Source organism: Poecilia reticulata, linkage group LG15 (genome assembly GCF_000633615.1).
Source record: "Poecilia reticulata strain Guanapo linkage group LG15, Guppy_female_1.0+MT, whole genome shotgun sequence".
NCBI lineage: Eukaryota > Metazoa > Chordata > Actinopteri > Cyprinodontiformes > Poeciliidae > Poecilia > Poecilia reticulata.
In genome coordinates, this window is record NC_024345.1 from 3,942,164 (window position 1) to 3,957,010 (window position 14,847).

At 41.4% G+C, this 14,847-nt stretch overlaps 2 protein-coding genes across 3 annotated transcripts in view; one reads left to right on the top strand and one right to left on the bottom strand.

The window, feature by feature from the left end:
- The first annotated feature begins 159 nt into the window (after window positions 1-159).
- Window positions 160-9,006, top strand: ppp4r3b (protein phosphatase 4, regulatory subunit 3B). The gene is made up of 16 exons (XM_008428743.2): window positions 160-610; window positions 1,113-1,168; window positions 1,311-1,409; window positions 1,752-2,375; window positions 3,255-3,332; window positions 3,439-3,555; window positions 4,053-4,169; window positions 4,507-4,638; window positions 4,881-4,983; window positions 5,077-5,118; window positions 5,269-5,427; window positions 5,535-5,704; window positions 5,794-5,933; window positions 6,688-6,833; window positions 6,923-7,059; window positions 7,193-9,006. The coding sequence occupies exons 1-16, from the start codon at window positions 469-471 to the stop codon at window positions 7,307-7,309; spliced, it is 2,379 nt and encodes a 792-aa protein (XP_008426965.1). The 5' UTR covers window positions 160-468; the 3' UTR covers window positions 7,310-9,006.
- Window positions 9,007-10,425: 1,419 nt separating this feature from the next.
- The window catches only part of cfap36 (cilia and flagella associated protein 36), an 11,528-nt gene continuing 7,106 nt past the window's right edge, over window positions 10,426-14,847 (bottom strand). The window contains exons 6-10 of one of the 2 annotated variants that reach the window (XM_008428741.2): window positions 12,890-13,044; window positions 12,003-12,184; window positions 11,576-11,740; window positions 10,906-10,989; window positions 10,426-10,528 (exon numbers count right to left, since the gene is read on the bottom strand). In XM_008428741.2, coding sequence (XP_008426963.1) covers window positions 10,445-10,528; window positions 10,906-10,989; window positions 11,576-11,740; window positions 12,003-12,184; window positions 12,890-13,044 — 670 coding nt within the window. In that variant the 3' untranslated portion in view covers window positions 10,426-10,444. The remainder of the gene's footprint in view (window positions 10,529-10,905; window positions 10,990-11,575; window positions 11,741-12,002; window positions 12,185-12,889; window positions 13,045-14,847) is intronic. The other variant, XM_008428742.2, reaches the window with a different exon arrangement.

Sequence of the window (14,847 nt, forward strand, 5' to 3'; positions counted from 1 at the left end):
TTTTGCAACATGTGTCTTATTATCTTATGGACACAATGTTGAAATTATATGAGTACATATGAACTTCTCTGGGTGGATGTTGCTGCGATTCTTTTCTTTCCCTGCAGGTGGCGACCTCATGCAGCCCTTGTAGGGGAGCAAAGCTCCGCCCATCCGACGGCAGTTTGATTGACATCTACGAAGATCGGATTACAAGATGGCGGTCTGTGGACGTTAGCGAGGAGGCCGTTAGAGTTGTTGTGCTTTCTTTGAATTTTGCTGTTTTATTAGCAGGCCTTCTGCTTCAACCCTTTATGTGATAGACGTAATATGTTTATGAAGTAGGCAAAATATATATATATAACTGCTGCCGTAAACTTTCATTAGACGTGCATGTTTTATAACATGCAGGTGGGAAAAAAGTTAACAGGTCGAGGAAAACACTAGACAGGGCGAGCTGATAGCCTGTTAGCTCAGACTCGGTTAACCATGTCGGACACTCGGCGGCGGGTGAAAGTGTACACCCTGAACGAAGACCGACAATGGGATGACCGGGGCACCGGACACGTTTCGTCCACATTTGTGGAACGACTGAAGGGAATTTCGTTATTAGTTCGAGCCGAATCTGACGGTGAGTTCCTCGTTAGCATAGCCGCGTTTACGTTACGTTACCTAGCTTTAGCATGCTATCTACTGCTTGTTCGGACTCGGGGCTTTCAGTTGATGATTACTTGTTTTTATGAAGCTATGGCCCATAAAGCCAACTGTCTTTGGCAATTAAAAGGGTTTATGTTGTTTTAATCTAAAACGGTGTTTAAGGATTATTCGGTTTCCATTATTTATTTGAGTAATAGACACCTTTATAGTAACACAGGGGGGGCCTCGAAGTCTCGCTTTACACGTACAAAGTTATCATAATAGGCTAACCACATTTGTTCGAGGAGAGATTATACAAATAAGTCTTACTGAATTTTATGACCAGATTTCTGCGAATGTTGCCTTTTGGATTTTTTTTTTCTCAAGTCTTATTTAAATGCCCTAATTTCTTAGGCATATAATTTACAATAGAGTTGCCCATCTTACTTTGAACACGTCACCGTCGCTTTAATAAATCACCTTTCTCACTCTTTTAGGTTCATTATTGTTGGAGTCGAAGATAAGTCCGAATACCGCATATCAGAAACAACAGGTAAACAGTTTACACTGAGCTGACCTCTCTCTTTGAGCTCAATCCAGTTGTGTCTCTTTAATCTGTTATAAAAGCTACTAATTTATGTGAATCAGATGCGGATCTTTGAGTAAAACTGCGTGTTTCTTTATCTCGCTTCCAGGACACACTGATTGTCTGGTCAGAAGCAGATAATTATGACCTTGCCTTAAGTTTCCAGGAAAAGGCCGGCTGTGATGAGATCTGGGAGAAGATTTGTCAGGTATTATCTAACAAACAGATGTTTTGAGCCAAGTTGTCAATTCACAACTTGGCTCATTTACAGTCGATGGTCACATCCCTGTCCATTTTGTACTTATAAACAAAATATTTTGTACTTACGGTTGCACATCGATTTATCTTCTTATTTAAACATTTTGAGGTAATTTATTATTTAAAAAAATTGTTACATCTCAAACTGCTGTAAAAGTTGTATAAATGATCAGAGCCCCTTTTTTGGTGTTGCTACTGAAATGGCCATAATTACATATTATTACAGATGATTACAAAACGTTGTACGTGGTTATGCATTCATTTAATGATTTGTCAAACATTTGTCGCCCAGGTTCAAGGCAAGGACCCTGCTCTGGACATCACCCAGGACCCCATCGACGAGTCCGAAGAAGACCACTTCGAAGAGATCCCAGAGACGACCCACCTGGTCGAGCTGCCGCCCTGCGAGTTAGGCCGGCTCGAAGAAATCGCCGACCTGGTCACGTCCGTCTTGTCCTCGCCCATCCGAAGGGAGAAACTCGCCCTGGCGCTGATGAGCGAGGGCTACATCAAGAAACTCCTGGGCCTCTTCAGAGTGTGCGAGGACCTGGACAACCGGGAAGGCCTGCACCACCTCTACGAGATTGTGCGCGGCGTCTTGTTCCTCAACAAAGCGGCCCTGTTCGAGGTGATGTTCTCGGACGACTGCATCATGGACGTGGTGGGTTGTCTGGAGTACGATCCGGCGTTGGTGCAGCCGAAGCGGCATCGGGAGTTTCTGACCAAGACGGCAAAGTTTAAGGAGGTGATTCCCATCACAGACTCGGAGTTGCGGCAGAAAATCCACCAGACCTACAGAGTTCAGTACATCCAGGACATAATCCTGCCCACGCCGTCAGTGTTTGAAGAGAACTTCCTGTCCACCCTCACCTCCTTCATCTTCTTCAACAAAGTGGAAATTGTCAGTATGTTGCAGGTAAGGACAAAAGCAGGTTTACTTACAGTATGAGGAAAAGTGACGAGTGGATGCCTTTTGAGACAGTTTACATTATTTGATGGGATTTTCTACTTGTACATTTAATTTTGATGATCCAGTGTAATTTTTAGATTAAATGTTCTTCAGTGTTGTCTCGTTTTGATGCTCTTTCTTCCCTTTTGTCAAATAATAAAAAAAAGAAAAAGATAGAAGCAAATTTTATGATGGCATTTAAAATATTAATGAACATGAAATTATATGCCTGTAATAATTATTTATTATTTTGCAAATGAAATTTTGTATGTCAAAATTTGCTTTGTAGCAAGAAATCAAAGTTAGCGGGGAAGCATACAGAACGAATGGGTTGAGATGCATTTTAAAGCTTCCTGGTTCTCAACTAATTTGTACTATGCAACTTTTTTTTATTATGATAATTTTCTTTTCTTAAAATTCCTCAAATGTTTGTGTATTCTCTGTTTTTCTGCCCTTATCTGTTCAGATTTTCTCTGTTTTGAGAAAATGTTCAAGTTTCTGCCTGTCACCTCGCCCGGCTTAAAATTAAAACATGTTCATCTGAGATTTCTGGTCTTTGTGTTGAAACAAAATCTCAACGTCTGAGAGACGACCAAGTGTACTCGCCGTGCCAAAGTAATGTGCAGAAGCAAATTAACGTTAAAGGAATATATACATTTTCTGTTAGTTCTTTCCAACTGTTCTTACACAGGTGAATGGAAACATTTCTAGAGATAACCATCATGGTAAGCGCCAATAAATGTCAGGATTGGGTTCTCTTCTTTCACCATTGCTTGAGTTTATCTCTAAGTCTTCTTACTTTGGTGACTGTCTTTGTTTCTAACGTACGTCTCGCTGTTGTCGCAGGAGGATGAGAAGTTCCTTACTGAGGTCTTTGCACAGCTTACAGATGAAGCCACAGAAGAAAGTAAAAGAAGAGAATTGGTAAGTCGCTTATCAAGACTCAAAAACGGTTTGAAGCAATGTTTAAAAGTCCTTTCTGTTTGGAAAATTTAAAATGTTTTTTTTTTTCCCCTCTTCCACTCCGTAGGTGAACTTTGTCAAGGAATTCTGTGCTTTTTCGCAAACATTGCAGCCGCAAAACAGGGATGCCTTTTATAAAACTCTGGCAAATCTAGGGATTTTACCTGCTCTTGAAATAGTCATGGTATGTTGTTGTATTTCTATGATTGTAATTGAAATATTTATTTAATCAAATCTGTTCAGAAACAAACACTCTTGATTCATTACACTGGAAGTGATCTTATTTTAAGCAACAATTTTCTATCAACATTTTTTGTTCATTCTACAATCAACAATAAAAGGAATAAATGCTTGAGATATTTCAGTTTAGGCAGAATTTGTTTTACTTCTTAAATTGAATTATTGACATAAATCAACTTTCAGGTGATGTTCTAATTTAAAAAAAAGACACAAATATGTGCAAATCTCACACGTTTGAGTTTACCATGAATTATAATTATGTACAGTGTGTATATACTGAAATGTAAAATCTGCAGTTTGTATTTCTTGAAAGAGAAGATAAAAGATCTGACGTAATCAACACCCAATGGAAAATATTCATCTGAATCGATGTGAATTTGTGCATTGTCGTCTTGCTCTTATTCTACGATATTGTTTTCCAACATGTTTGCTTTTCTGTAGGGAATGGATGACTTGCAGGTGCGAGCAGCAGCTATTGACATATTCTCATACCTGGTGGAGTTCAGCCCGTCGATGGTCAGGGAGTTTGTCATGCAGGAACCACAGCAAACCGAAGATGTGAGCAGAAATGTTCTTGTCTCGAAAGTGTAATGTTCAGTGTTGCATATTAGTTTCTGTGATATTTTTATGATATGTGGTGTGTGGGTGCGTGTCTCAAGATCAGGTTGTAGCTCTGCAGCGACTAGTGTGGAAGTGTTGTACAGTCCGACAATCTGAGATGCAAAGCGTAAACCAACACAAAATAATAATAAAAAAAAAAAAAAACCAAAGGGGATGTGACATTTACTCAGCATAGATACAATCAAACTTGCTGAACTTGTTTTAATATATTCATCTTTTTTAATGAATGCATCTTCTCCCGTGTCTGTCTGGGGGTTTTGTGCTTCTATTTTAGGACGTTCTCCTGATTAATGTTGTGATCAAGCAGATGATTTGTGACTCTGATCCAGAGTTGGGAGGGGCCGTCCAGCTTATGGGTCTGCTCAGGACTCTCATCGACCCTGAAAACATGCTGGCTTCCACCAATGTAAGTAAAGCCAGTTCACATAACGACGCCCAGACTTCAAAGAGCTGTTTGAGATTGTTCATAGATAACCTTGTAAAGAGCCTTGTGAAACTATTCTCAGTGCTTTCACATTTTGTCACATTACAACCTCAAACATAAATAGGAGGGCACAGAGTGATTGCATTTTGTGTACCACCTTCAATCCTCAATGGATGAACTGTTTGTTGTTTTACACCGAGTCAACTTTCACCAACTTCTTTCAGAAAACGGAGAAGACAGAATTCCTGAGTTTCTTTTACAAGTACTGCATGCATGTCCTGACTGCTCCTCTTCTGGCCAACACTGCACATGACAAAAACTCAAAAGGTAAACCTGGCCCCTCAATGCAAAGCATAATCATATTGTTACATTACGAAAGTTTTTTTTTTAATTTATATATTGATTCCCATTGCCTTCCAGATCATCCAGAAGGTTCTGCAAAGATTAACCCAGTTTGTCCAGGTGGGTCCAGTTCAATTTAATTGAACAACCAATGGTCAGCTATGGGATCCTGTCAAAAATTAATTTGCTCCCAAAAAAAGTCTTTTTGTTGCGTGTTTGAAATGTTCTGATTAGAGCTGTTTTTTGTTTTTTTTTTGTTTTTTTGCGCAGACAACTTCCAAACGGCTCAGCTGCTCGCACTGATCCTGGAGCTGCTCACCTTCTGTGTGGAGCATCACACCTATCATATCAAGACCTACATTATGAACAAAGACCTGCTCAGAAGAGTGCTGGTGCTCATGAACTCAAAACACACCTTCCTAGCTCTTTGTAAGTCCTAACCTACAAACCTTTCATGTTGCTCTTCCCCCCCAAAAAATCTTACCGTTCTAGTTATAGGGCTTCACTTGAAACATGATGGTTTTTCTTTGGCGAAGGTGCGCTGCGCTTCATGCGGAGAATCATTGGACTAAAAGACGAGTACTACAACCGCTACATCATCAAAGGGAACCTGTTTGAACCCGTCATCAATGCTCTGCTGGACAACGGCACCCGATACAACCTCCTCAACTCGGCCATCATCGAGCTCTTCGAGTTCATCAAAGTGGTACGTCAACGTTAAATTCCTACCCAGATTAAAAATATGTCCCTTGACTTCTCAGAAAGTTTCTAATTTTTTTTTTCTCCTCACCACAGGAGGACATCAAATCTCTCATAGCTCACATCGTAGATAATTTCTACAAAGCACTTGAATCCATCGAGTACGTTCAGACTTTCAAGGGCCTGAAAGGCCGATATGAGCAGGAAAAAGACCGGCAGAGTCAGAAACTCAACAGGTCAGTGAAGATTGTAAAATGGTTGATTTAGTCGTTTTCTTTAAGGGATGGTTTAGGATTTGTGTGGCGAGTTTCTGATAAAAGGTACAAACAGTAAATGTCTTGCCTCCAGTAGATGACTTTTGGTGAAATCCAAAAGCGTTTGTCCAAGAGCAAGAGACTTTTACATTCAACATCATATCAGTCTATTTAAGCTTAGATATGTGTTTTTGGATGGTCTTGGCAGCTCTTTGACTGGCTGTTAGCCTCAGTTTACAGGTCACAAATATATGGTCTTTGATCTAATAAAGATGCTAAGACATTTAATCACTGCATGTAAGATATTAGCTGCTTCAGGATATCTGCAGGTTTCAGCAAGTCAAATTTTAAAGACTTTTTAAGATCTTAATATCACCCTGAATGACATTTAAAGCCAAAAAACTATAAATATAAGGAATGTTTGGGGGAGCTTGATGCATAACGATCAAGCGCAGCAAAAACTGTGACCCAGGCTTTGTTCCCATGATGGAAGCAAAAACAGTAGCTAGCTAGCAAGGGTATATTAGCTGCTAGTTTCAGGTAGCCGCAAGACTTTGAAAGATTTGTATTTTTTTTTTTAAAGGCACCATGTATGTGGTTATTCATAGAATCCCAGTTTTAAAAACCTTGTACTCTCCCTTCAGGTTGTTGGAAACAATTAGTATTTTCCATTCTCAATAATTACTTTGATTTCCTTACGATATTCTACATGAAACCTGTTATCATCCGGTATCAGGTATCGTAGAGATGCGCGGTCTATGGACGAGGATGAAGAGTTGTGGTTCAATGACGATGACGACGACGAAGACGGCGAGGCGGTGGAGAGGAGGATGGACGAGGATTTCTCCGACAGCTACGAAAAGTTCATGGAAGCCAAAAAAGGTAATCTGCTCAGCTGCAAATGTTTGACACCCCGAAAACTTTTGCGTTGAACTCCCGAATCACGACGTGGTCGCCCTCTGTCACCACAGGAGCTGCCAACGGAGCAAACGGTGCCAACAACGGCAAGTCTGCCGCCATTCCAGCTGCCTCACCAGCCGTCACGTCAAGCAACAGCTCGTCTTCGTCTGTCAAAACAGTTGCTCTTCCTGCCACTCCTGTTGTTAAGGTAACCAAACGTCACAAGCATATATTACTTTCATTAAAAAAAAAAAAAAAAAAAAAAGAATCTAAATGCCTTTTTCTTAATTTATTTAAAGCATGTAGGAACTGTCAGTGTTTTCTCTCTGTTTTTCTTTTAGACTGCTCTTGTCGGATTGGTGGACTACCCTGATGATGAGGATGAAGAGGAGGAAGACGAGGAGGAGGAGGAGCAGCAGCAGCAGTCTCCGAGAAAGCGACCCCGTCTGAGCTCTTAAGGCTTATAATAGCTCTCTCTGGTTCGGCCATGGTGGACGGACGTGGAGTCCCTCCCTTTCCCTCCTTCCCTTGGCCGTCTCATTGGTCCTGGGCCTTCTGGCGCCACCCTCTGGTCCCTCAGAGGCGTTGCACTGAGCCAGACGAGCCTCCCGCCTTTCCTCAGTCCTGAACTCTGCTCCTTGTCCCTCTCTGGAAGGAGGTTGAGAGCTTCTCTGGAAAGACAGATTGCAGTCTATTTCTATAGGCTGTCTTTTTCTTTCTTTCTCTTTTTTTTTAATTTCCTTCCCCTCCCTCCCTGTTTTTTATTAAACATATAACCCTGTTTGGGAAATCCAAATCTCTTCTTCCATTTCTTTTTTACCACGGTTTTTTCCCTTTCCTTCACCGATCAACTGTCAAAACATGACATGTCAACACCAGTTCAGACACCGTTTTTTTTGTTGTTGTTTTTTGTGTTCCCTTTGTATTTCTGTTGCTGCAACAGCCAGAAAGCCTCTACATCCATCTCCAAACCGAACCAGTGAGGCAAGAAGAAGCCAAAAACCCGACCAGCCAGCGTACAAACTGTTCAGCCCGCCGCCCAGGCTAGCGGGACTAGCCCTCAGATTTGACTGGCTGGAGCTGATTGTGTGCCACCCGGTCAGATTCAGAGGGATTCAGGCAGCGTAGAAACATAAATGAAGGGGGGGGGGGACGAACGCTTAGCTCCAGTAGAGCAGGACTCGAACGTTGAAAAAGTCATGGCATCCATTTTGGTGGCGAGGCGCACAGAACTTTAACACAATATTTTGCGGGATTGTGTTAGCCAGGAGTGTTGCATTTCACGAGTTTGTTAAAGTACTGTACATATGTTTCTTTGCCCTTTCTAAACATTTCACCCCTCAGCGTGGTTTTGAAAGAGGAGGAAGACGCCCACCTGATTTTTTTCTTTTCACAGCACAAAAAAAGATGGTGGATCACTGTTCACCCCTTTTTTTTTTCTTTTTTAGGCGATTTCATTTGATTCAGTGTAAACTGGAAAAAGTTCAACATGTCAGTTTTAAGGATTCCGCATAACAACTGTGGCAAAGTCACGTTTGGCCAACGTTTTGAGGATGTCTGAAGTTTTTTTTTTTGTCACTTTCGAGTTTGGCGATCTGCAACCGGATGGATCGGTTCCGGTTTTGGTTTTACCCGAGTCCGACCTTAAACGAGGGCAAGAAATTCGACTTTCAGACAGATCTCAGGTGCAGAGTTGGTTACCAGGTGACTAAGAACAACTTTACGTATGTTTTTTTTTTTTCCCCTTTCATGCAGTTAAATAAGTTGAAGGAAATGTGCTGCAATGATTTGATGTAAGAACGGGTGAACCATTTCTTTAGTTCTGATTAAGACCTGATTTGACCCCCTTCACGCGCCTCCTGCGGTTGAGGCAGTGTAGCTTTTTAATGTCATGTGTTTTACACGGGTCAAAACGCACAACGTCAGATGAAGGGATTCGAAACTGTCGGGGAACGGAAGCGGTGGGGTCAAAGCGAGTGAAACATCTGGACCTGAGCGGGGAACTGGCTTTGCTCCTTTCTGTCGGCGTCACCCAACAAAGACTGATTCTGCTGAGTCAATTTGTACCAAGTGCATTTAGTACCACTATCCATTCTTAACATTTGTATGAATTTATTTGATAAGTTTTGAAATTAAATGTGATCCTGACATTGAATTTGTGAATTTTTTTGTTCTTTTATAAATATGGTTTCATTCTTTTCTCTCCAGCCTGGGTTTAGCATCACTCGTTGACGATATGGTCCGGTTGTAAATAGTTGCTAATTTGTGATTAACAGGTGACGCCTTTCTACAAGCTTACAACAGCTTAAGAGGCAACGTATGACCGAGCCACCTTTGACCTTAACTGTTATTTCTATAGCCCGGAGTTCAAGTTGTTTCTACAAAAAGTGATTTATTAAAACAAGCATGTAGAACACATACATACAAACACAAACCGGTGCATCATACATGCTTGAAGTGAAAACTGTTGATTGCTTTGAGGATAAATACTGCACTCGTGTCGAGCAACCACATCACCTTCTTGGCCCCTTTAGGAATATGTGATTAGTGTTAATCTCATGAACTCTTAACTAATATAAGGATCAACCGTGTGAACGGAGAAAGCTTCCCTTTGCTAATGGAAACGGTGTGAAAAGCCAAACATGCGTAAGCTAGCACTGTCAGCATTGATAAACCATCGCCTGGGTAGTTTCCATTTTACGTAACCGACACAAACTTTGTTCTCCATTTTCAAGTTTGCGCCTCAACTCCCAATCACTGCTACAAAACAGGATTTTAGAGCTAATTCAGAAAGTACATTTAAAAAAAATAAACATAATGAAATGAGTGGATTTCCATAAGCGGTGATCGTCAAAATGAGAAAAAACATTGACATGTATCACCATCATTATTTTATAGGAGGTTCACTTTTTGAAGTACTGAAATATTTATGCATATATAGTTTTACATCAGTGACTTCATTTGGCCATCTGTACCTTACTTAAGGTGCCATCATCGCCTTTTTTGCACATTTGCACCCCCATGACGACGCCTTAATTTGCTCCCACTCAGCTATAAAATGTCATTTTTGAGCTAAAACACTTGACTTTAGAACACAATTTGAGTAATATCTTTAAGCTGCTATCTTATGTATTTTATCAGTCGCAGTAATATATAAATAAATATATATTTTTTTTACCTCAAATCTGAAGAATATTCAACTGTGATTTCAGCAGCATTTTTGTGGGAAAGCAACTGATTATGCGTTAATTGTTGCAGCTCTGGAGATATTTACAAATCGAGAACTAATATCCCAATGCATGTAGGTTTCTGGAAACTGGATTCAAACATACCGACAAAATGACACTTCGTACTAGGGAGTGATTTTGGACCAAAGCTAAGTATGTCATTCAGTAGCATACTGCTGCAGGAGATTGGCTGTTTAGTTAATAATAAAGTTTCTTAGTGAAAAAGCATCACTTCAGCAAAAAGAATAGTCAATTTTCTACTTTCCTTTGAAAAAAAAAATAAAAAATCAGGTGCTGTATAAAGTTAATTAGCGTGCTGTGTGTTCAAGAACAGGGATGAGACTGGATAACTTATTGCGTCTGTTATTATTTCTTGATGACTTCCTCCTTTAGCTTGTCAGCCAGATGTTTTCTCTTCTGGAGCTTCTTCTTTTCCTCAGCAGATATCTCCTGTGTGAAGAGGTCAGAACAGGCAGAGAGGGTCAGTGATGCTGAGCAACAGCTTCGGCCCAAATGTTAACAGAATGAACGCACGCTAGCATCTAAGCTAGCATGTGCATCTTTGAATTAACTAGAATAATCTCTTTCAAAAAGACTAGGTTTTAATACCTAAAGTTTCATCTAAGTGGGAGAAAACACAAACAGGGTAACACTAGTGGTAAACGCTAAGTTTACAGGGATTTCGAACGGTGTTCACACCTCTAACTTTTCCACATATTTTGTCACATCGCAAAGTTCACTTCCCCAATGTATTTGCTGAAAGTTCAGAGGTGTGAAAACATTTGCAAGGCACCGAGTGTGTTCACATCAGAGAGCTGATGGATCACCTTCTGTTTGGTGGAGTTAGTCGAGGGGTGTAATGGAGGAGGAGGGGAGCTGGCCCCGTTCATCTGGGGCTCTCCCTCTGCCTCCTGACAGGCCAGAGCGGAGGAGATCACACACAGCAAGAAGGAATTAAAGAATAAAAATGAAATAAAAAGAAATGTCAGGAGTAAAAAGAAAGGAGTAAAAATCACTGAAACTCAATGGTGAGCTGAGAAAACATGGTGCAGGGTGCGTACACCTTTCCCACAGTAAAATTCAAACACTTTTCAAGCATTTTCAAGTACATTTTTCAAACTAAAACATAAGGAAATTTTTGCTTTGACATGTCTCCCTCATGCACACAAAACAAAACAAAACGTTCCGCAGTTGTAATGACTTTGCTTAATGCAAATATATAAGATAAACCTTATTTCAATTGCACAAATCAGTAAGTCATAGGGCCATCGGGGATTATAAATATTCATTAAATTGAAACAAACCAAATAAATCATGTCAAGCTGAATGATCTTCCTGTTCAAATTAAGCTTAAACACGATATACAAAGAAAGTCACAAAACAATCTCTTAAAAAATGTTCTTGCTGGGTTTTCTGGCTTTTAGCAAACAGAAGTCATTTGGCAAATTCTAACAAACCTAAAGTTATTCATTTGGAAAGACAGAAGGCTGTACTTACCGAGTTGGCGGTTGGTGCTGGTGTAGGGCTGCCTGGTGTCTCCTCCGGGGTGGCCGTCTGTCTGATTTTCTGCTGTTCTTTCTTCAGGGCGTGCAGTTTGTCTCGCTGCTGACGCAGATACGCTGCCCTTTGCTGGAGCTGCTCCTGCTGTGACGGCAGAAGCTCCTGCAGACAGTTTTAAGTCCAAAAATCTGGAGTTGGCACAATCGCTTGGGGAAACAAAAATTAAAACAGTGGAATTCATGTCACGTTTTGGTCGGGGGGAGTTCACCGCTGGCCCCCCTACTGTGTTTGGACTAAACGGCCCTACGGCCTACGGAAATCCACGTTGAGGTGGTTTTTGGAAATGTTTTTGATGTGTGCTAAACGTCTAATGAAGAGAGAAATCATCAGGCGGTGCAAGCCTTTACACCTGGCTCAGACTCACCGTGTATGGCTTGGAGAAACCCGCTTCCCGGTGTGCCTCCTCCAGGTAGGCCTCGGCCGCAGCCTCCCTGCTGTCGCTCTGCTCCGCGGTTTGACGGATGTTGGCGTTGGAAGACTTGCTGGATTTTGTGGGAGTTCGCACGGCTGGCAGCACTCTGGGCTGGATGCTGCTACTGCCAGAGTCTGCACAAAGGATGTACAACGACCAGCGGGAGCTGTGTTATCTTTAGGAACACCTTCTAACGTACAACGGAAGAAGAAGCTGCTTTGTTGTCTCTCGCTGGAGGAAACTCCACCCTCATTTTTTTTTTACACCTGTGAACAGATATGCAAACATTTCTCCGTTTCTCTTGTTAGTTTTCCTCACAGAATTAATGTTTCATGTCAACCCAAAGGAGTTCAGTTGGATCAAGGTCCTGGGATTTTGGTGTTTTTAGAGTCGTTGCTTTGTTGAAACGCCGATTTTCATCGGCATTCCCTATTTGGAATAAGGCAACATAAGACGATCCGAGTTTTCTACACAAATTTCTGGACCTTAAAATGCTCTCTCTCTTTTTTGTAAAATTCTTTACAGTTCAGTGAACCGTTTGGTTTGAATAGCAGTCGAGTCATTATCTGTAGGTCGCACAAATAATGAAACGACACAATGCAGAAACTGGCTTCGGACGTTTGGCTTGTGGACTACAGCCGCTGCTTTTCCAGGACTCGGGAGAACTTCCATCAGTTACGTCTTAAAATCTGTAACTCTTGGACTTATCAAAGACAGAACGGAGCGCCTCAGAGCGCCTGCGTTTCTTTACGGGCTCTGGTTAGTGATGTCGAGCTGCTCATGTTTCTACCACAACCTTTTCCTATGTTTAATGTTGTTTTTGGAAGGCTCTGCTTTACCTGGTGTGCGTTTGGAAGAGTTGCTCAGTTTGGCCTCTCGAGCCTCATCGCCTCCTGGGTTTGGTTTATCTGAGGACCTGCTGGAAGTGGAGCCGGTCTTCTTGTCTAACAGCAGCCTCCTGGACATCTCTACATCGTACTCCTCCTTTGACTTCCTAAAAAACACGGTAGCAGGAGAAAACGAGCCCAGTACTGGAACAGAGGCGCAGTCGACTCTTACGACAGCGTCTGTTCATAAGCTTTTACTTGGCAATCGTGAAATAGTTGATGCAACAACTCCGGGATATTTCAGCACATTTTGGAGTCATTTGGAGGATCTTCAGCAGTTGTTAGATCTGCTATACCCTCTTCAGTAGATCATAAATACGCTACTGTAGCAGAGGCGAGGATTACACTTCTTGGACCGGGGTTGGGCGATATGGCTTCAAAATTAAATCCGATTTTTTCGCACTAGATCCGATTTTAGTCGCTTTTCGTTCTCGCATTCTTTTCTAAAAAAAAAAAATCTAATTACAAATGACAGAAACTATTTTTAAAAAGTGCTCTTCATTAGCCCTTCTGAGTTGCACAGAAGAGTATTTGGGGCCAGGTTGCAAGATTTTTTGTGGATTTACGAGAAAATAGTCACAATATTGGCAGAATACACAAATTTACCACAAGAACGTCTCAAAAGTCGTTTTAATGAGAAAGAAGCTTCCATGGACTGATCAAGATCAGCTCAGTCGTGTGATTCTTTGTACAAAACAGATTCAGCCTTTTGCACAATTGTCTCAAAGTTCTGCTACTGCTGGTGTGTTAAAAGATGAAGTATTTTCTTTCTGTAAAACCGATGTCAAAGTATAACTTGCGCAAGACGCGTAACATTCATCACTATCATTTTTTGTTGAAGCTCTCTTAAAATAACTGCTGACATACGGGAACGCAAAGAGTGCAAGCCAGATTTTCTGATGAAAAACGGTAACTTTGATATATTATTTCAATTTCTCGAGTTGCACTTGCACCTTGTCGACGGATTTCTTCTACAATCTTTTGCTCTTGAAATATTTGTGCCACTTCAAGCTAATCCATTTAACCCACGGCGTGCGCACACTGCAATCGGGCTTCTGCCGCACATTTTTGCAGAGAGGAAAGAGTGAGACGTAGTTACCGGGACGGCTCTCTGTCAGAAATCCTGTTAGGTGTTTGTAAACTGCTGAACCAGACCGAGGACATCCTAACCTGGATGTGTTGAAACTCGGTGTCACTTAAATTCAGCGTTGGACAAACTGTTCAGTTATAAAGTGTTTCATCAGTCAAACCTCTTTCGAGAAATTCGAAAAGCCTGATTCTGTGATTCCTCTCTTACTCTTAAAACTCCACACTGGACACGCTTTCCAGACTGAAATGTTCCCAGATCTTTTTGTAACGACCTAGAAAGGAAGGGAGTCAGGGTGAAGGTAGCCGATGTAGCCGAGCGAGACAAAGGGGATGAAAATTTTCTCATCGCGTTCTAACTTTCAATCCTGATACCCTAAATTAGCTGAACGCTAATGAGCTTAGCCGCATTCCTATTGGATTCGCTGTGTTTTATTTGGCCTGGCTGTCGCTGGCAAAATCCCATTAGAGAGTTGGGATAGAGGAGCTTCAAGATGCCCGGTTGGCGCATTCAGAAAAGAAATGCATAGTAAACAAGAGTAGTGTGAGAGGCTGCACCCCTGTCGGAGCTTATTAATAAATATCCTGTCAGAACATAACCACAATAACCGAAATGATTATGTGGGGATATTTTTTCTCTCCCAGCAGTGACAGGGAAGCTGGTGCAAAACATGAAAACTGAGGTTCACAAATTCTCTCCATCTGATATGACTGTGCTTGGGGTATTTTTCAAAACATCCACTGTCTACATGGGCAAAGCTGGTGGAGACTTACACCGTTATAAATTCCCAGGTATTACTGTTTGTTATTTTAGTCAAAAAAAA